The 20,773-nt window shown below is 38.3% G+C and overlaps 1 protein-coding gene across 8 annotated transcripts in view; it reads left to right on the top strand.

Moving 5' to 3' along the window:
* The window catches only part of ARMC8 (armadillo repeat containing 8), a 110,632-nt gene that overhangs the window by 25,170 nt on the left and 64,689 nt on the right, over positions 1–20,773 (top strand). For 6 of the 8 annotated variants that reach the window (XM_054480745.2, XM_063662207.1, XM_054480749.2 and 3 more), the window contains 4 exons: positions 9,492–9,563; positions 10,955–11,097; positions 11,202–11,299; positions 16,490–16,582. In XM_054480745.2, coding sequence (XP_054336720.1) covers positions 9,492–9,563; positions 10,955–11,097; positions 11,202–11,299; positions 16,490–16,582 — 406 coding nt within the window. The remainder of the gene's footprint in view (positions 1–9,491; positions 9,564–10,954; positions 11,098–11,201; positions 11,300–16,489; positions 16,583–20,773) is intronic. The other 2 variants (XM_063662205.1, XM_063662206.1) reach the window with 1 other exon arrangement.

A 20,773-nucleotide genomic window follows, 5' to 3' on the forward strand; every position in this document is an offset into this window, starting at 1 on the left:
GCTAATTTTGTATTTTTAGTAGAGACGAGCTTTCTCCATGTTGGTCAGGCTGATCTCAAACTCCCGACCTCAGGAGATCCACCTGCCTCGGCCTCCCAAAGTGCTGGGATTACAGGCGTGAGCCACCGCGCCTGGCCTAAGTAATCTTGTTTAATACAATATGTATAGAAAAAGGGAATGAAAATAGTATTTAGGAAAAGAGAGTTGACCAATTTTTTGATTTTTATACACCTCACAGTCATCATTAAGTCACCATTAAGTCATCATTAAGAGACCATTACTAGATCAAAATAGGTAGGTAGAAAGATGGCCACAGAGTATAAACAACCAAAGGTAGCCTATTAATTTTAGGGAAGGAAAAGGTAGAGGCTGAAATAGCATTAAATGCAAAATATTTAATTGAAAGGACATAAAATAATTGACAAAAATTGTAGCTTTGACTACAAGCCACCCAGAGTTTTATCATTTTTCTGGCTCTATTAAGTTTGATTTTTCTCAGTAGATGTTGTGAACATATACGAGGCATGGTGGGAAGGCACGTGTAGTTAACAGTTGCTTGGGAGGCTGAGGCAGGAAGATTGCTGGAGCCTAGGAGTTCAAATCCTGCCTGGGCAACACAGTGAGACCCTATCTTGAAGACAAATAAGATTGTGAACATGTATAACATACTAGCAGGAAAAGCAAAATCAAATTAAAGATGAATAATGATTCTTCATCATAGTCTACAACTAATCTACTAGCTGAGTTAGAGCTATAGATCTACCCATAAATATGGGGAACTTTGTAGATAGCTCACATCACAGTGAACCATTTTACCTAGTCAGTGAGTATGCCTTGTTAACATTAAGCATCAGAACTGCTTAATTTTCAATTGTTGAAGAATGCGGAGTTATCTAGAGATAAATTTGTTAGTAGCACAATAGTTAGCATAAACTTGAATGGTCCTGTTGTGTAAAAAGTTTGAATACAAAATCAGGTCCTTTTCTCTAAAAGAGCAAAATTTCGTGTGCATAACTGAATAGATGATCATTAAGTAGGGAGTAAGATATGAGCCGAAAGAAGAGGGAAGTCACTGTGTAGGTCATAAAGTGTAGCCTTCGCAACTGCAACAGAAAGTAGGTATGTCAGTTAAACTACCCTGCATTGCAAATTCTGAGCTTCCTGTAATATGGAGATCTGCATGTGACTTAAAACATTGCAGGACCTTTTTTGGTGAAGTTCTTGTAGTATTGGTTTAACCATGTTAAATCTCATACTTGAAGAAGAACTCTTCATATGATTTTGTAAATCATGAGTGAAAGCTGCTTAAACACTGTTTTTTTTTGTTTTCTTAACATAACAAAATTAGAGCACTTGATCTGGTTTTCATGTTAGTGAATTTCAATGAAAAGATTAACAGAGGCCAGGCGTGGTGACTCATGCCTGTAATCCCAGTACTGTGGAGAGACCAAGGTGGGCGGACCCCTTGAACCCAGGAGTTCCAGCTTGGACAACATGGTGAAACCCATCTCTACAAAAATAAAAATTAAGAAATTAGCCAGGCGTGGTGGTACATGCCTGTAGTCCCCACTACTTGGGAGGCTGAGGTAGAAGGATCGCTTGAGCCCAGGAGGTGGAGGTTGCAGTGAGCCGAGATTATGCCACTGCACTCCAGCCTGCGTGATAGAGTTGTTTTTGTTTTGTTTTGTTTAAAAAAAAAAAAAAAAAAAAAAAAAGGTTAGCAGATATCCCTACATGGCCCTTTGTTGATATTGCTATGTTGAAAAGCAAAAGATGATATAAGCCAACGTAGCTAGCTTTGTAGTTTCAGAGTTTAATAGAATTAGAAAGCTTGACTAGACCTCTGGTGAATTCAGTCAGGCACTTGTGGATGCTGCAGAATCATGTGATTTTTTTTTTTCCCCCCACCAAGAATCCACTTCTAAAGTGTCTTCTGAAGCATTTTAATGTACTGATGATATGGGTTTATTTTGGTAATGATTATTTAATTCTCTTAGCTCCAGGAAATTTTGTATCTCTGGTTTCAGTAGAATGTAGACAGGTTCCATTTTCTTGCATGAGCTAAAGATAAGAGTTCCCATAAAATGAAGCCTTTGGGTTTTGAGAACTTTTAAGTCAAAGCGTTAAGTTTTAGAATAATTGAAAATAAGTATTCCAAAAAGATCATTAAAATAATTTCTGCTCCTAATACATTTAATCAGTTTTTTTGTTTTGTTTTGAGATGGAGTCTGGCTCTGTCACCCAGGCTGGAGTGCAGCAGCGTGATTTTAACTCACTGCAACCTCTGCCTCCTGGGTTCAAGCAATTCTGCCTCAGCTTCCTGAGTACCTGGGATTATAGGTGCCTGCCACCATGCATAGCTAATTTTTGTATTTTTAGTAGAGACAGGGTTTTGTCCTGTTAGCCAGGCTGGGCTATTCTCAAACTCCTGATCTCAAGTGATCCTCCCACCTTGGCCTCTCAAAGTGTTGGGATTACTGTGCCGCGTCTTAATCAGTTATTTTTGAGGGTTGTGGGTAAACATACACAAAGGTGACCTTAATACCAAATGTGATAGAGTGATGTGCATCTTACTTGTTTAAAACTATATATTCTGAGAGAATTTGGTCAGAGAATTCGATAGGCAGGATTATCCAGGAATGATTAAATCAAATTGACATGGTCTTTACTTGCAGACAGATAAGCTGTTTGTATACGTGTGTATGTGATACTAACTTTGAACATGAAGACTATATATTTGCATGCATATGTGTATATATCTTTTCTTTTCTTTTTTTCTTTTTTTGAGGCGGAGTCTCACTCTGTCGCCCAGGCTGGAGTGCAATGGCGTGGTCTGGGCTCACTGCAACCTCTGCCTCCCGGGTTCAAGTGATTCTCCTGCCTCAGCCTCCCAAGTAGCTGGGACTGAAGGCACATGCCATGATGCCCGGCTAATTTTTTGTATTTTTAGTAGAGACGGGGTTTCACCATGTTAACCAGGATGGTCTCGATCTCCTGATCTTGTGATCCACCTGCCTCGGCCTCCCAAAGTGCTGGGATTACAAGCATAAGCCACCGTGCCCGGTATAAATATCTTTTCAAATGTATAAAGCACTTAACTGTATGCTGCCATATTGTTCCATACTGTTCTAACACATATTTTATGTTCCTTGGAATGATTAAATATATTTAAAGTGTTAATATCTACCAAAATATTTTGGTAGATTCTACTCTTCGTTTTTAGAGAATGTAAGGTGATTTGTAATCATACATTGATAAAACAGAGTTAAATACATTAAATATCCTAATTTCGGAGCCAGTATTTAATTTTCAAAATTATGTATTCACTTGTCATTAAGGAACCATAAAATGCTATGGAAAGAAGATTAAATATTTACAGTAAACTTTTCATGGTGTTACTTATTTATTTATTTATTTATTTATTTATTTATTTATTTATTTATTTATTTTTTGAGAGAGTCTTGCTCTGTCATCCAGGCTGGAGTGCAGTGACGCAATCTTGGCTCATAGCAACCTCCGCCTCCCAGGTTCAAGCAATTCTCCTGCCTCAGCCTCCCGAGTAGCTGGGATTACAGCTACTATAATTCCAGCTACTGCATGCCAGCATGCCCGGCTAATTTTTTTTTTTTTTTTTTAAGTAGAGGTGGGCTTTCATTATGTTGGCCAGGCTGGTCTTGAACTCCTGACCTTGTGATCTGCCCGCCTTGGCCCTCCAAAGTGCTGCTTTTCATGGTTTTAAATCAGAACTGTATCTGAAACTACATATATTCCAAAAATCTACATCACAGAGTAATTTGTTTATAAGAATGAACTAAATTAAAGTCAATTGTTTTTTCAGTTTATACATGTAGTTGATATTCAGTAAATGCCCAAGTTGATTTGAGCTGAATTTTGCTGTAAGTTTTCCAAGTGCCTCTTGAATGAAAGCCTTATGTTAAAAATAACTTTAGTTTGAATAATAGATCATCATTAGCTAATTCTTAAAATTGGCAATTCAATAATGACAATGGAATTCATTGTCATATAACTTTAGTTGGAATATGAATATACCTCATTCCTTAACCATGCATGATAACAGAAAGGTTATCATACTTGGATATCTGGATATTACATTCTCCAAAAAATGATAATTACAATTACAGGGACAGAGCATTGTGTATGTTTGTGATTCTCACAGTCCAAATAATGTAAGTTGTTTACCATGTTGCCCTTATTCTAGTTACCCACAGATATGTGTTTTTTTCTTATTTTACAAATGAATGTTTTATAAACAGTGAGTTTTCATAAGTAGATCAAACTTTATACTCAGATTGTAGTTTTCAGTATCCAGTGTAGTTTTTGGCTACTTCATACTAATTAGACCAGAAATACATATACAGTATTCCAAATATGAAGCAGAAAAGAGCTGCTTCAGGTACGTGAAATCCTGGTTCAAAATAAATAGATGTATAGTCATGCTCTGCGCAATGATGTTTTAGTTAAAGACAGTTAAAGTCAGTGACCCTGTAAGAATATAATACTGTGTTTTTGTATTTAAATATGTTTAGATACACATTACCTACCATTGTGTTACAGTTGCCTACATTATTCAGTACAGTAACATGCTGTACATGTTTGCAGCCAACAAGCAATAAACTATACCATATAGTCTAAGTGTGTAGTAGGCTATATCGTCTAGTTGGTGTAAGTACACTCTATGATGTTCACACAAGGACAAAGTTGCCTAATGATGCATTTCTCAGAACATATCCCCGTCGTCAAATAACGTGCCCTCATCGTTAAGCAAAGCATGACTGTAATTGATTTTTTAGCTTGGGTCTCCAGTCTTCAATACTTTTAAAGATAATTTTGTTTTTAGGTGATATTAGGCTTTCAGTTAAAATGCATGCTATTTTTGACCGTTTAGAAATAAATATATTCATACTTGATTGACTGAAATGGTTTCTCCAGCAGGTCTAGATCCTTTTTTTCTTTTTCTTTTTCTGTTATTTTAATAGCAACATATAGTGCTTTTTCTCTTGGTTTTCATCACCCTTATAATGCTCTAATTTAGACATATGCTGTGATAGGCACTGTACATTTTAATATTCAAGCCCTTTTTCTCTGCCACACTAAAAATCTCTTTCAGAGCTAAGAAAGTAAAGTAGAAAGTTTAATCTCTGTATAAATGTGGGAGCTTATAAAGTCCATTTATTAGCATGCAAATTTAAGATTCTAGCCAGATTTTAGCTGAAAATCTTTCTCAACAAATGCATGTTTGTAACATCTTAATATTGACTACTTTTCTCCCACTCCCCAAAAGTGGGATATCCCCAAGGCTTACTTATTCTTATCTCACCCCAAAGATAATTCAGTGTGTACAAAGTCAAAAATCAATCCTTGTCTTCTCTCTAAGCTTTCTGTTGTTTCCTGCACCCATGTGCCCAGACATGAAGTAGTCACTCGACATGTCACATATCATATTTTTGTACCTATTAAATCATCATGTTAACTGCTTCCTCAAAATGACTTTTGTATTAATGATTCCTTTGGCTGCTCTACTAATCAGTTTTGGATAACCAGATACCTAGATGGATTGATTAATTCCTTCAACAAATATTTATTGAGTGCCTGCCTAGTACCAAGCATTGTGCTAGTATGGGGGTATGTAAGGGTGAATAATGTAGTCAGTGCTCTGGAGGGTCCAAAAGTCTAATAGTCAAATAACTAAAGAGACCATCCATGATAGTTTACCTAATGAATGTTATGTTAAAGATAAGCCTAGGGGTCTGGAGATCACAAGGGGGGCATCAGCCACTTAGTTGTCCCGCTTAACTAATATTATAAGCATTCTATTTCACATTCAGTTTATTTTCCTTAGTCACTGCTTCCTTCATGCCCCTTCTGTGATCAAAAATGTGATTGCTCCTTAATCCATCTCCCTTTAGTTTGTCTCATCTCCCTATCACTTTTCTAACTTTATGTTCCATGCCACCCTAAAGTGAACTTGTTTTTCAGTTCAGGCTCCTTGTAGTGCCCCAGGAACATGCCATTTTCATTTCCAATATGGTCTTATATGAACGATTTCTCCTTTTGTCCTCCCATCTGCTTATCCAAGTCCTATTTTCTAAGGTTTATCTTAGTTCTTAACCATTGCCTCAAAACCTTTTAAGCTTATTGAGCATCTACTTTTCTTTACCTTATAAACATTCAGTTTTTATTTTAGTACTGCGTTACATTGATAGTGTTATTTTTGCCACTCCAAGGATATTGTGAACTCCTCAGACCAGGCATCCCATTGTGTGATACTTTCGTATACTTTGTAGAGGCTAGCACAATGCTGAGCTCAAAAACTAGTTGTTGAATTTCGGTAAAAGTAAGTAGAGCATTTTTCCCAACATTAAAAGTTAGTGGGCATGAGATGACATTCTTTTGGTCTACTGGGAAAAGGGTGTCTGACTAAAAGTTAGAAACACTTTTATTTTGCATAAAAATGTAACATTAAAACACAGAAGGAAAAATAAAATGAATTTACTGAATTCATCTGTCTTTTCCATTGGTTCATTGTCAATGCCTGATGTCCTGGCGGTAATGGAAAAAACAGTTGGCATAAAAGACGTGGGTTGAGACTGGCTCTGTCATTTAATATTCGGTTCTGAAAAAAGCCCAATCCTGAGTTGTAGCTTTCTCCTCTGTAAAATGGAGTTAATATTACTCAAGGTTATGATGAAGATGAAATTAAGTAGTGGATATGGAATGCTTTGTAAATTTGAAGGTAATATAGAAATCTTGGATAGTGTTGTTGTGTTCCTATCTTGGATGATAGCTGTGAGTTTGCATTTTACAAAAATAATATCTAGAATCACTATAAATAATGACCTACTGACAGTAACTGCTTTGATATTTCCAGGTCAGATTGGCTTTCTTGCCTCTCAAGAGGAGATAGACTTTTACTCTAACAAAGTGATGACCTGGGGGTTTCAGGGCATGCTTCCTGGAGGAAGTAACATTCAGACCTGAAGGATGAGTAAAGCTAGTCAGGGGAAAGTGTGAGGGAGGGGATAAGGAGATGACAAAGAAAGAATAACTACACTCTGGGAACTGAAAGAAGCTTCATCTAGATGGCTGAATGTTGTCATCTGAAATTGATTCCTTAATCCTGTTAATTAATCCTTTTGATTTTAATTCTTCATAGAAGTGATCTATTAACATTCCTTTATAGCAACAATTGAATAGAATTTATTAACATCTTTTTTTCCTTATCTAGCACAGGTATATTTACTTACTAAAGCCAGAGCGAGAATCTTTTTCTTTAGACATTGTTCCATTGTATTGTGTTCTCTTTAGTTGGCATTTCCTCTGTTGCCATCAGTTACCTCCTTCATGTCCTTTTTGTAAACTATTGAGAGAATTAGAAAATTGGTGTTGGACGGGTTTTTGTTTGCTCTTGTCTGTAAAAACATGGCATGGTTTCAGATGTTTGGAATGGGTTCATTTGGTAATGTTAGGGACTGCTCATTTCTGCTTAAGAAGAATGGAGAGGAAAAACTGGGGAAATATTAGGGTTGGGAGTTCTGGAATAGAAAGCATTCAGAATGGCACTTAGCCTACACAGACTCTAAGTAGGTAGGGGCTGGACAAATGAATGTACTACATTAGTATAGGCAGAACACATTAAGAGAAAGGAAGACAATGAGAGTAAACGACAAGCTGGTAGGTTAAGGTCCATATGCTGATGATTAGGAACTAAAGCCTCTAAAGAAAACAGGCATCCATGAGGATGCGGGAGCTTAGAAATCTCTTACTAACTTTAACTTTGCTAATTGATCCTTTGATATCATATAGTTTTATATTCATGTATCAGAACTTGCTAACAACCTCAGTAAACTTCATTCAGTTCAGTCCCATAAACAACAACAAAAAAATTGCTACTTATTTCTTGTAAACCATATAGAAGATCTGAGGGATACTTTACAGAGGGATAGGTCAGGCCTGGAAAAAAAAACCCTACCCTTAGGCACTGAGCTAATGGAAGAAAGACCAGGCATTCTCAGTATTTGGCTTGACTTGTAAAAATGCCATTCAGAAACTTGTGGGGAAAATCTGCTTTTAGCACATCACTAGTTGTTGCAGTATTTTTCTGCAATAATCAAAAAAGGCAATTGAAGACAAGGGTTAATTGTTACCAGGTTCTTTAATGCCAGTAAATATGATTGGTGTTAGAAATGTATGCTGACTATAACATTTATTTGTTGATTTTTTTTTTTTTTTTTTTTGAGATGGAGTCTCGCTCTGTCGCCCTGACTGGGGTGCAGTGGCGCGATCTCTGCTCACTGCAACCTCCACCTCCCCGGCTGAAGTGATCCTCCCACCTTAGCCCCCCCAGGTAGCTGGGACTACAAGTGCGTGCCACCACACCTGGCTAATTTTTGTATTATTTGTAGAGATGGAGTTTTGCCATGTTGTTCAGTCTGGTCTCGAACTCCTGAGTTCAAGCAATCTGCCTGCCTAGACCTCCCAAAGAGCTGGGATTACAGGTGTGAGTCACCACGCCCGGCTGGGGAAGTATTTTTTAAACATTTTATTAGTAGTACTGGGTTTATTTTGAGCTATTTATTTTTTCTCTACATTTCCTTTTGAACCAGCCACAAATTTGTGAGCCAAGTGATCAGTGGTAGAGGTTCTCTTATTGTGGAATAGAGTTTTGCTCCTGGTGAAGTATAGAGCTCTGTGTAGGCAGAATAAAAAATACTGTGAATATCTGAGAAATGTAAAAGATTCTTTTTTATTTTTTAAATCTCCTTAAGAGATAACTGGCTGCTTAAGCAAAAATAGTAACAATGTATTATGTTGTTTCTAAGCAATTTAAAAATATTGTATAACAGCAGCCCAAAAAATGGATGGGAAAATGGAAATACATATGCAAGGCTCTTAAAATACATGTGCAGTGGGCTAATATCACTTGAAGACTGACTGTGATAAATTAAAAGATGCATTGGAAAATAACAAAGGAGTACAGTTAGTAAGACAATAAAGCAGATAAAATGGAATTGTAAGAAGTAATATGTAAAGAAGTAAAAAAAAAAAAGTGAACAAAGTGTGATCATTGAAACAAGGAGATAATGTTCTGTGGGCTGTTATTTTTGTTGTTGTTGTTGTTGTTGTTGTTGTTTGTTTAACTCACTCCCTACTCCCAGAGCTGAGCGTGAGGGTGGCCCGTATTCCTTTATATCCAAAGGATTGGTAGGTACCCTTTCTAGAAGAACTCAATTCTGTACTGGAAGTCTTTCACCAGTACTCAGGATATCTCTCACTTTCTACAATGCTTGCCCGTTTTACAGCCCCCACGTTCACTCTGCACCTATCTCTATCCCTTCATTAGTACTTTAGGTGAAAAAATGTAGTGCTTTTACTTTGTCAAATCTAAGATATTGCATAATGAAGTAGAATGATCTTTGATTTTTCTTCAGTGCTGTCTCAACATACTTTATTTTTTCTTCCCCTTAATTCAGAGACATGAAAAATGCTGTAATTGGAAACAACAAGCAGAAAGCCAATCTCATTGTTTTAGGAGCTGTTCCAAGGTATGTTTGCTGTCTCACCCCTTTTTTGCCATTCATACTAGTTTCTAATGTATTTCTTACTCTCAATTATGGAACCCATTTTTTCTTGTATTGTCTATCTAATGCTTAAAATAAATCCTATTTTTAAAAATAAGTGTAAGTATTTAAACCATCTTCAAGGAAAAAAAATTATAAAGTAACAGAGAATGTGATAAGAAGTGAATGTGTTAATACATTTTGGAAATTCAGGAAGACCTTTGACCTGATGACAAAAGGGTTCGTTAGGTACATAAGCAATGTACAACAGCCTGATACTTTCTTCTCCATTTCCTTAGAGCCTTGGCAGTTTTTTATGTGAGTGGGTAATTTATTAGGAGCCTTAAGACCTTTTTGAATTTAAAGGAAAAAAACCCTGCTTGATTTTTAATCCAGTTTCATTTTAACTTCTGATTTTTACAATTTGCTGTTTTTTAAGTTAATGTAGGAAGTTTAGGAAATTTAATTTCTTCTTTTGATGACCTAATAAGCTTCCTGTAGGCAGGCAATGACAGTTATATAACTTCCTTTTTACTTTTGCTCCTCAAAGCTAAGTTTTCTGTGCAATTGCTATTAGCTTTTCATTCAGAATTATTTATTATTTTGTTTTTTTCTCCTTATTTTCTGGTTTTGATACAGAATTAATGGTTTAAGTATTTTAACTCACCAACCTCAAATGTATACTTTAGTAACTATAAAGCTGTCAGCAGCCTTTCTTAGGGGATTTATGTTTGGTATATATAAATAGTGCTTTATGGAGCATGAGGGTCCTGTCTTAGAACATAAGGTAAATGGTTATAAGTGGAGGAAAGTTAGGGTTTGGGGAGTATTTGTTTGGCAAGCTGGACTGGAGTGGAAATGAGAGGATCTCTTCATTTTCCAAATGAGAGAGCTGGAGAAAGAAGAAACTACCCTTGCTTGAGGAGCTGCACAAGGGCTCTGAATATTCCCTCTAGGCTCGGTATCTACAAACTGCACCACTGCTCTGGATTCAGAGCAGTAGCATTTCTAGTTTGAATTTAAGATCTGGCAGCACATGGCATTTGAGAGTCTTCATATTTTGGAGACCCAGGAGGAAGTGGTAGATGACGTGGACTCTGATGATGCTGTTTCTGCAGAGACCACCTGTGGACAACTCTCTGATTTACACTTTTTATAAACCCTGAGAATACGATAGTTCTTTTTTTCAAAACCTCTTCTAGATTTTTTTTCCAGATGTTTCTTTAATTAGCAGATGAGATAAACAAATGACCATTGGATTCATATAAACTCAACCAACCATATTTTTAGTATGCGTACTGCACAGCCTTTTTTGGTCACATTGAGTCTTGTTTAAATTTTTTAGTCTCTTTGTTTATTAAGTTCCTTCTTTTTAGATTGTTGTACTTGCTTCAGCAAGAAACCTCAAGCACAGAGCTGAAAACTGAATGTGCAGTGGTGTTGGGAAGTCTTGCTATGGGTACTGAAAACAATGTCAAGTCTCTACTGGACTGCCATATTATCCCTGCCTTATTGCAAGGTAGGTAGGGAAGCCATTTTTGCTCAAGTAAGGTTAAGAATCAGTTTGCAGTGCTTTAAATACTGGTTGAAAGGATTAGTCCTAAATCTCGTTTCTGTTAATAGGACTACTGTCCCCAGACCTGAAGTTTATTGAAGCTTGCCTCCGATGCCTGCGTACCATCTTCACCAGTCCTGTCACTCCAGAGGAGCTACTGTATACAGTGAGTTTTAGATGTATTTGAGACATTAGTTACATTTCACTAACAGCCTACTCCTAATTTGCTTAGCATCTTCAGACTCATCATAACTGTGTTAGGTAAAAAAGTCTCAGTTGGTCATGGTGGCTAACACCTGTAATCCCAGTGCTTTGGGAGGCTGAGGTAGGAGGATTGCTTGAGGCCAGGAGTTCAAGATCAACCAGAGTGACATAACAAGACTCCATCTCTTTTTTTTTTTTTTTTTTTTTGAGTTGGAGTCTTGCTCTGTCACCCAGGCTAGAGTGCAGTGGCATGATCTCGGCTCACTGCAACCTTCACCCCGCCAGGTTTAAGCATTTCTCTGCCTCAGCCTCTGGAGTAGCTTGGATTACAGGTGCGTGCCACCACACCCGGCTAATTTTTTGTATTTTTAGTAGAGGCAGAGTTTCACCATCTTGGCCAGGCTGGTCTTGAACTCCTGACCTCGTAATCCACCCGCCTCGGCCTCCCAAAGTGCTGGGATTACAGGCGTGAGCCACTGCACCCGGCAACAAGACTCCATCTCTACAAGAAAAAAATAAAAATAAATTAGCCTGGTGCAATGGCGCGTGCCTATAGTCCTAGCTACTCATGAGACTGCGGTGGAAGGATTGCTTGAGCCTAGGAGTTTGAGGTTATAGTAAGCTATGATGGTGCCCCTGCACTTCAGCCTAGGTGACAGAGTGAGATCCTCTCACTAAAAATAAAAAATGATAAAAGTCTCAGCTGGGTATAGTGGCTCACGCCTGTAATCCTAGCAGTTTGGGAGTTCAAGGTGGATATATCGCCTGGGGCCAGGAGTTCAAGACCAGCCTGGCCAACATGGTAAAACTCCCATTTCTATTAAAACTACAAAAATTAACTGGGCATGGTGGCACATGCCTGCAACGCCAGCTACTGGGGAGGCTGAGCCATGAAAATCACTTGAACCCAGGAGGAGACGTTGCAGTGATCGGAGATCACACCACCCTACTCCAGCCTGGGCGACAGGGCAGACTCTGTCTCTAAGTAAGTACATAAATAAAGTCTCAAAAAGTATTTGAGTTCTTGCTTATTTCCAAATATCAGTTGCTCTCAGCTTTGTAAGAAAGTGAAAGATAGTCTCAGACTTTGAGGAATTTACAAGCTATTTTTAAAAAGACCCATTTTTATCTCTCTATATGTAGAACTTAAGAGAAGTTTATTTTACGCTAGATGAATGATAGGGAGTTCAGCTGACTTTCGGTTGAAATCCAGCAGAGTAGGCTTTGCAGAGAAGCTAGAATTTAATCTGGGTTTTGAATAATGGATAAGACTTAGAGAAGTGGAGAGGGAGGCATGAGGTGCCATGCTCAGCCCAAATTCATTTCTTCTGGCTTTTTTTTTTTTTTTTTGGAGACAGCGTCTCTCTCACCCAGGCTGGAGTGCAGTGGAGGAATCTCAGCCCTGCAACCTCCGCCTCCTGAGTTCAAGCAATTCTCCTGCCTCAGCCTCCCGAGCTACTCAGCTGGGCCTACAGGCATGTGCCACCATGCCCGGCTAATTTTTGTGGTTTTAGTAGAGACGGGGTTTCACCATGTTGTCCAGGCTGGTCTTGAACTCCTGACCTCAGGTGATCCACCCACCTCGGCCTCCCAAAGTGCTAGGATTACAGGCGTGTGAGCCACCGCGCCCGGCCTCTTCTAGCTATTTTTCAATATACAATAGATTATTGTAAATTATAGTCACTTTACATGGGGCTTTCTTACTGACAATTGGGCCAATATTTTTAAACACTCTTATTCACAGTTCACAGCAAGAAGCATATTTTCCATTGCCTCACTATACATGTCAATTTGTGTATGTGTGTGTATATATGTGTATATGTGTATGTATGTATGTGTATGTGAAAGAATCCTGAGACAAGTTTCATGACATAGTTCCACAGATGTAATGCCCTCTGGTTTCTATGCTATCATTTTTCATTCTTTAAAAAAATGGTGGTTGTGATTATCTGAGCTAACACAACGAATCATATTGTCAGATTGTACACATAGGAGTCAGAGATCTTATCCAGAATCAGGCTTTATAAATATTTCAAGACTATAAGTAATCAAGAGGAATACACAAAGCAAGCATGGAGAGGAGACATGTCACATGGCTCCCTAGTCTGTCCTTCCTACATCAGACACATACTCCTCTGGCACTTAATGATACATAAGGTGGTCAGTAGGTGAGATTTATGGGTCACCTCACACAGTAGGAAGCACCTAAATTATGAAACATTTTATTTTCTTTTATTTATTTTTGAGATGGAGCCTTGCTCTGTTGCCCAGGCTGGAGTGCAGTGGCTTGATCTTGACTCACTGCAACCTCCACCTCCCAGGTTTAAGCAATTCTCCTGCCTTAGCCTCCCAAGTAGCTGGGATTACAGGTGTGCACCACCATGACCGGCTAATTGTTTTTGTATTTTTAGTAGAGACGAGGTTTCACCATATTGGCCAGGCTGGTCTCGAACTCCTGACCTCGTGATCCGCCCGCCTCGGCCTCCCAAAGTGTTGGGATTACAGGCGTGAGCCACTGCGCCCAGCCTAACATCTTTATTTTATACCTCATGGTTTTCTGTGACATTCTTCAGGGAGTCATGCCTCATAAATCTATAGAGTGTTTACTACAGTCGTTCTCAGACTTGAGGTTGCACTAGAATTACGTGGAGGGCTTGTTAAACAGGGTTTGCTAGACCCCACCTCCAGTTTATGATCCAGTGAGTCTTGGGTTTTGCATTTCTAACAAATTTGCAAGCAACTCAGATGCTGCTGGTCTCAAAGTACTTTCTTTGAGAACTGCTGGTTTACTATAAACATCCTGCTCAAAGGATCCCATAGAGGACTTAGTTAATATCAGTTTATTTTCCTGTAGTTCATATTGTAATGTTTGCAAAGAGAGTAAGCCAGTCACCTGTCTTTTTTACCTTGGAAGTTTCTCACCTACCCTCAATCCCATAATAAGGGGAGAAGTTGATCCTGGCCAACTATTTAAACTCCTTCCACCTTACTCTCTCAACTGATTCATGACCTACTAATGGATCCTGGTGCACCATTTGGAAAATTCTAATCTATGCCAGCTGTTTTACATGAGAAAATTGAGACCCCTGGAGGTTAAATTTAGAGTATCTAAATTATGAAACATTTCAATTTTGTGCCTCAGATATTTTATGCCTCAGATATTTTATGTCTCAGAGACAGTGGAGAATTTGTGAAGAGTTGAATTGGGGAAGAACTAGCACAGTGTTTCGGTGTAATTAACTGATTTCCATGAGTTGGAGTGTGTAGAGGCCAGCTGTTTAAAAAGCTGTTTGAGCAACTCAGGCAGTAGAATAGAGATGGGGTAGGTAGTCCAGTAAAAAGCAGGATTTCTAGTTTGAAATCGTGTTTATCAGATGGGTGATTTCGGGCAAATTTTGTATTTAATAATTGTTATTTGCCTTAATCATCTGTAAACTGCAGATATATAGACACAATTGACAGAAAGGGGCAGATGTGAAGAAATGGGATGGGGGCTGTTGTAACTGAGGGAAAGTGAAGAATGTGAGAACATTAGAGAAAAGGAAGGAGGTGGAAATAGCTTTAGGAGCCCAATAGAGGCTTTTTAATCTACCTATTTGCCTTTTCTATCTTGGCTGCTACCTGCTTCACTATCCTTTGTCAGTGAAACCCCAATTCCCCTTCCCCCTCCCCCACTTGACATTGTCCTTTTCTTTCTGTGCACTTAGTATCTGACTTTCTTTGAAGTTTTCTAAGTTTTCCATTTTGTTTTTAAACTACTTGTGTAAACACAGAGGGTTATACTAACAAACAGGGGGAAGAGATTCTACTTGTAGGGAATCAGCAGCCTTCTGTTTTCCTACTTGGCTTTTACATATCTTGGGCATTCTTTTTATTCCCAAGGAAAATCCCAAATCTTGTTCCTCCCAACAAGGGTATTCTTGTTTTTTTCTTTGTCCTCTGTTGTCTCTGGTGAGGATCCTCAAAGTATGGTCTGTGGACCAGTGGCATCAGCCTCATTTGGAAGCTGACTCAGGATCCTACCCCAAACCTACAGTATCAGAGTCTGTACATTAAGGACATCTCCTGGGAATTTGCATGCACATTCCTTCTTGAGAAGCATAGCTCTTGTGATGTCATTGACTGAGAAGCTTGAGCTAAGTCTCCTTTTTTATCTGTGGTTCCAGCCAAATACCTTTCAACTTTTAATTCCTTCTGCTTTCTTTTGTTGTTTGTTTTTGTTTTTGTTTTTTGAGACAGAGTCTTGCTCTGTCTGTTATCCAGGCTGGAGTGCAGTGGCGTAATCTCACTGCAACCTCCGCCTCTCCGGTTCAAGTGATTCTTGTGTCTCAGTCTCCCAAGTAGCTGGGATTACAGGCATGCGCCATGATGGCCGGCTAATTTTTGTATTTTTAGTAGAGACGGGGTTTCGCCGTGTTGGCCAGGCTGGTCCCAAACTCCTGACCTCAGGAGATCTGCCCGCTTCGGCCTCCCAAAGTGCTGGGATTACAAGCATGAGCCACCGCTCCTGGCCTGCGTTCTAAATAAAAGGAAATTCTTGGAGAGACTTGCAGCAGAGTTGGTTGATTATTTTCTCTTTTTCTGTGCTACTACATAGGTTGTTCAGTGTCAGCAGTAGGCAGAGAGTGGGGCTGTACCTGAGAAGCTGCCAGTCATATAAATTGTCTCGTCTTATACAGATTGAAAATAGCTAACTACAGTCTTTATAAGACGTTGTTAGTATTTACTGGTGCTTAACATCTCAGAGATCAAAATTTTCAAATTTTATTTTTATACAATAATTCTTCCTTATAAACTATTTACTAGTGCATAACGTACTAGTTACCTCACATTTTGGTTTCAGAACTGATTTCTGTCACTTCTTATTGAAATGATTTTATCATGAGGATGTAGGCAATTTTTGAGAGAGTTATTGAGAATTTCCTGTTCTCATATTTTGCTACCAGGGGTGAATGTTGAAGCCTCTTTCTTTGTCGTTGGCCTAGACAGTTTTCATGGCCACATTGCTTTTGTTTTGCACTGTGCCTTAAGGAGACTTGATTTGCTGTCATTAAGATAAGAGATTTGACTACCTTCTTGTGGAAATATTTTATATTTTATCAAATGTACTCATGGTGCCTGAGTTTCTTGTTGCTGTGTTCTCCTTCCCTAGGATGCCACAGTGATACCGCATCTCATGGCACTGCTTAGCAGGTCCCGCTATACCCAGGAGTACATCTGTCAGATCTTCTCCCACTGCTGTAAAGTAAGAACCAGAATAAATGTTATCTATAATGTAAAATCTTACTATGCCTTTAAGAGATGTACCTTCTTTGTGTACCGTCCCAGAGGTAATCTGTACATATATAAGTAGACGTGTGTGTGTGTATATATATATTTATTTATAAAATACATATATATTTAAACACAAATGACAGCATACCATACATACTGTTCTGCACCTTAACATTTTTCACTTGACATATCTCTAAGGCTATTCCATATCAGTACATAAGGACCTCTCCCTCATTCTTTTTTTTTTTTTTTTTTTAACAGTGCATAGTATTTTAGTGTATAGATTTATTTATCCAGTCCTCTATTGTTGAGCATTTAGTTTGTTTCCAGTCTTATGCTATTACAAAACAATGCTGCAAAAAAATACCTTGTGTATAAGGCATTTTATAAGAAATAAAATTTTGGGGTCAAAGAATATATGTATTTATAATTTTACCACTTTTTTTTTATAAAGATTATACCACTTTATACTACCAGCAATGTGTGATCATGACTGTTTCCCCTCACCCTTGTTCCCTATTACTGGAAACTGGTTTAAGTGATCTCGTATAAGGAGAAATGAGAGAGATTCTTCTCATTGTTGAGTGAAGTTTCTCTTTCTTCTCTATGAAGTGCCATTTAGTTTGCCTTATAGATTATATGTTGAATGTATCATTTTTGATAACCATGGGTGATTACTTGAGATCTTTCTTAATTTCTACACATTTTCTACCTTCTAACCAAATAATTATCTTCTGATGATATTGTATCATTTATAATAGATCCTATCATTTATAATACAAGTCGCAAGTAAGGAGCTTTGGGAACTATAGGAAAGAAGGGATAAGAGAACACCTGGAAGACACAGGTCTCTGCTGTTTTAGAACAGCCTTCCAAATAAATGAAACCTAAATCACCCGGTTCTAGGAAAAGTTTCTACATTGTAATTTAGACATCTAAACCCCCTTCCAAACAAACCCTAGCTGATTATCACAATCTATTCAGTACTATTTAAGATTTTTGTGAAAAAGTTTTGAAGTTTCTGTTCTTGGATTACTTTGACAAAGTGTGGGCCAACTCATAGGAGCAGAGATATCAAACAATGCCTTATAATCTCTTGAGGTGGGGAAAGAAAGGCTTTAAGAAAGTGACAGTTTTGTTGCAACTCACTTGCTTAAAATGAGCTCAATCCATCAAGGCCTAGAATTTTCCAACAACAAAATGACGCTTTATAGCCAACCTGGCAAGTTGAGGAAGATGCTCCAGAACTGTATGCCTCATTAAAAATTTTTCAGGGGCTGGGTGCAGTGGCTCACACCTGTAATCTCAGCACTTTGAGAGGCCAAGGCAGGTGGTTCTCTTGAGCCCAGAAGTTTGAGACCAGTCTGGGCAACATGGCGAAACCTCATCTCTACAAAAAATACAAAAGAATTAGCCAGGCATGGTGGCATGTGCCTGTAGTCCCAGCTACCCCAGAGACTGAGGTGGGAGGATCGATTGAGCCCAGGTGGTTGAGGCTGCAGTGAACCAGTCATTGCACCACTGCACTTCAGCCTGAGTCACAGAACGAGACCCTGTCTCAAAAAATAAAATAAAATAAAATTCTATCACTGAGTGTTCAACAGAGCACAGCATCTACTAATCATAACCACAGTAATCCCAAAAGGCTACTGAAAATTGGACCTGGAGGAATAACTACATGTTAAATTATTTTAAGCTATGAGAAGTTTGAATAATTCCATTCCTGAAGTTACCTAAATAGCTTTCGGGATTACTCATCAGAAACTCTTCAACATAGGGATTGCTCATCTGAAACTTCTCAATGCTGTTTTAGCTGAAATTATAGAGTACCATTAAATCACTATTTTTTTGCTGGAGAGAAACTTAAACTGAGGATAATGATTTAACAGCCAGCCTCATACCACTGACAGAATGGAAGATGTTATCAGAGAAAGTCACCTTTACTCACCTTTTAATTGGAGAAATTAGCATTTGCCACTATAATTAAATAACCACATTTAAATATTCTGAGACATAGCTAGGCTTCAAGAAGCAGTATAGCATTTATAAATCCAGTGACGATAGTAAAAGCCTAAAATACAATATTAACAACTTTACCAATATACTGACAACATGTATCTTTGAGAACAACTGATCCAATGGTCCATGTATTGTCATTAAATATAAAACCCTTTTATTTTCATGTTGATCTTTTTTTGCATATAAGCTAAAAATAAGATTTATAATAGAATTTTAAGACTCATTTGTAGGGACTCACGTTAAGCTAAGATTAAATGACAAAACTTAAAATTACTAATTTGCTTTGACTGGTGTCAATATTAAATAAATTTACATACTTTGGGGGAGGGAAAAAGGGAGAGATCACTAAAGCATTAGTGTTGTAATATAATCATAATTATATTTTTGAAATTTTCTGATTTATTGAGCAGAAAACACCCACTAGAAATAGTATTTGTTGAAATTCTAACTTCCAAATTGTTGCTATTTCTAAAGTATTTACTCAGATTTCTGAGCCTATTTTTTGGAGTTTAAGACCATGAGAGCTAGGCCAGGTGTGGTGGCTCATGCCCATAATCTCAGCACTTCGGGAGGCCTAAGCGAGAGGATCCCTTGAGCTCAGAAGTTCAAGACCAGCCTGGGCAACGTAGTGAGACCCCCATCTCTGGGGAGGAAAAAAAAAAAAAAAGACCATGGGGACTTAGATGCTTCCCACCCAATGGATGCTGCCTCACTAACCACCAGGTTCCTGCAGGTTGATTTGGAGAAAGCTGAACGAGAGACCGATAAGTCTCAAATGACAGATCCTCCTCGCTAGTTGGTTCAGCCACTAATTCCTTCCTTGCAATTGCTTTTTTTTTTTTTTTTGAGATGGAGTCTTGCTCTGTCTTCCAGGCTAGAGTGCAGTGGCGCGATCTCGGCTCACTGCAACCTCCATCTCCTGGGTCCAAACGATTCTCCTGCCACAGCCTCCCGAGTAGCTGGGATTACAGGTGTGCACCACAATACCTGGCTACTTTTCATATTTTTTTTTTTAAGTAGATATGGGGTTTCACCATGTTGGCCAGGCTGGTCTCGAACTCCTGACCTCAAGCCATCTGCCTGCCCCGGCTTCTCAAAGTGCTGGGATTACAGACATGAGCCACTGCGTCTGGCCCCTTACAACTGCTTTTACACAATTGTGTTTACAACCTCAGAGAGGAGGAAGAACTTCTTTTGTAACAAGTATTTGCTGCCATCTTTGAGGCAAAGAATTTGACGGAAAAAAGTAAGGTGTCTTGTCAGCACCAGGAAACAATTATATATAGAGAGAATTGCAGTGTGCTTGATCTTTTCCCCATCCATTGTAAATATAACTTAGAAAGGATATGCCATAAATTATTCAGATCTTAGAAAAAAGTTACAAGTACATGGGTATATGCTGAAATGATGTTAGTAAAAGATGGAAGACAATCTAAGTGTCTAACTATAGGGTACTAGTTAAAGTTTAGAACATTCATATAATAGAGTAAGGCCAACAGATAAATGAGAAAACTCTTTTTGTACTGATATGAATGATCTCTGTGATAAATTGTAAAGGAAGAAAAGGTTTAGAGCAGTGTATATAGTATTCGGGGGAGGAATATATTTACGTATTTGCTGTATAAAATGTCTTGAAAAATATAATGTATTAGGTCACCTTAAGGCAGGAGAACAGATTGGCTGCAGATAGAGGTGGAAAAACAATGAGGTGCAAGAGGCTGAGGCAGCACCCTGCCTACTTAGCTTTTGCTAAGCTCTGCCAGTGTCTAAACTGGCTTGTCAAAATTGATAAGGAACTTAAAAAGCCTTAGTGTGATGACATAAGCTGAGGCTAATTTTGGCTTATCTTCATGATTTAGTAACTAGGTAAGAAAAAAAGGGTCGAATCCTTACGAGACCCGTTTTCTTTGGCTCCCCTACTTCAGTCTTCACCACTGTGTTTATAAGCCAAGGACTCCTTTGTTGCAAATGAGACAAATGCATGCGAAGTGTTTAAAGCAGTGCCTGGCACTGGTGTCCAGTATCCAGTAAGTAGTACCTATACTTATAACTGCAGACGATGCATGGATGAGGTGGGAGGAAAGGGCGCACACTTAAAACCAATGCCCTGAGAATGTCAGTATTTTCAGTTATTACAAAAATA

The sequence above is a fragment of the Pongo pygmaeus genome, chromosome 2 (assembly GCF_028885625.2).
Source record: "Pongo pygmaeus isolate AG05252 chromosome 2, NHGRI_mPonPyg2-v2.0_pri, whole genome shotgun sequence".
Classification (NCBI taxonomy): Eukaryota; Metazoa; Chordata; class Mammalia; order Primates; family Hominidae; genus Pongo; species Pongo pygmaeus.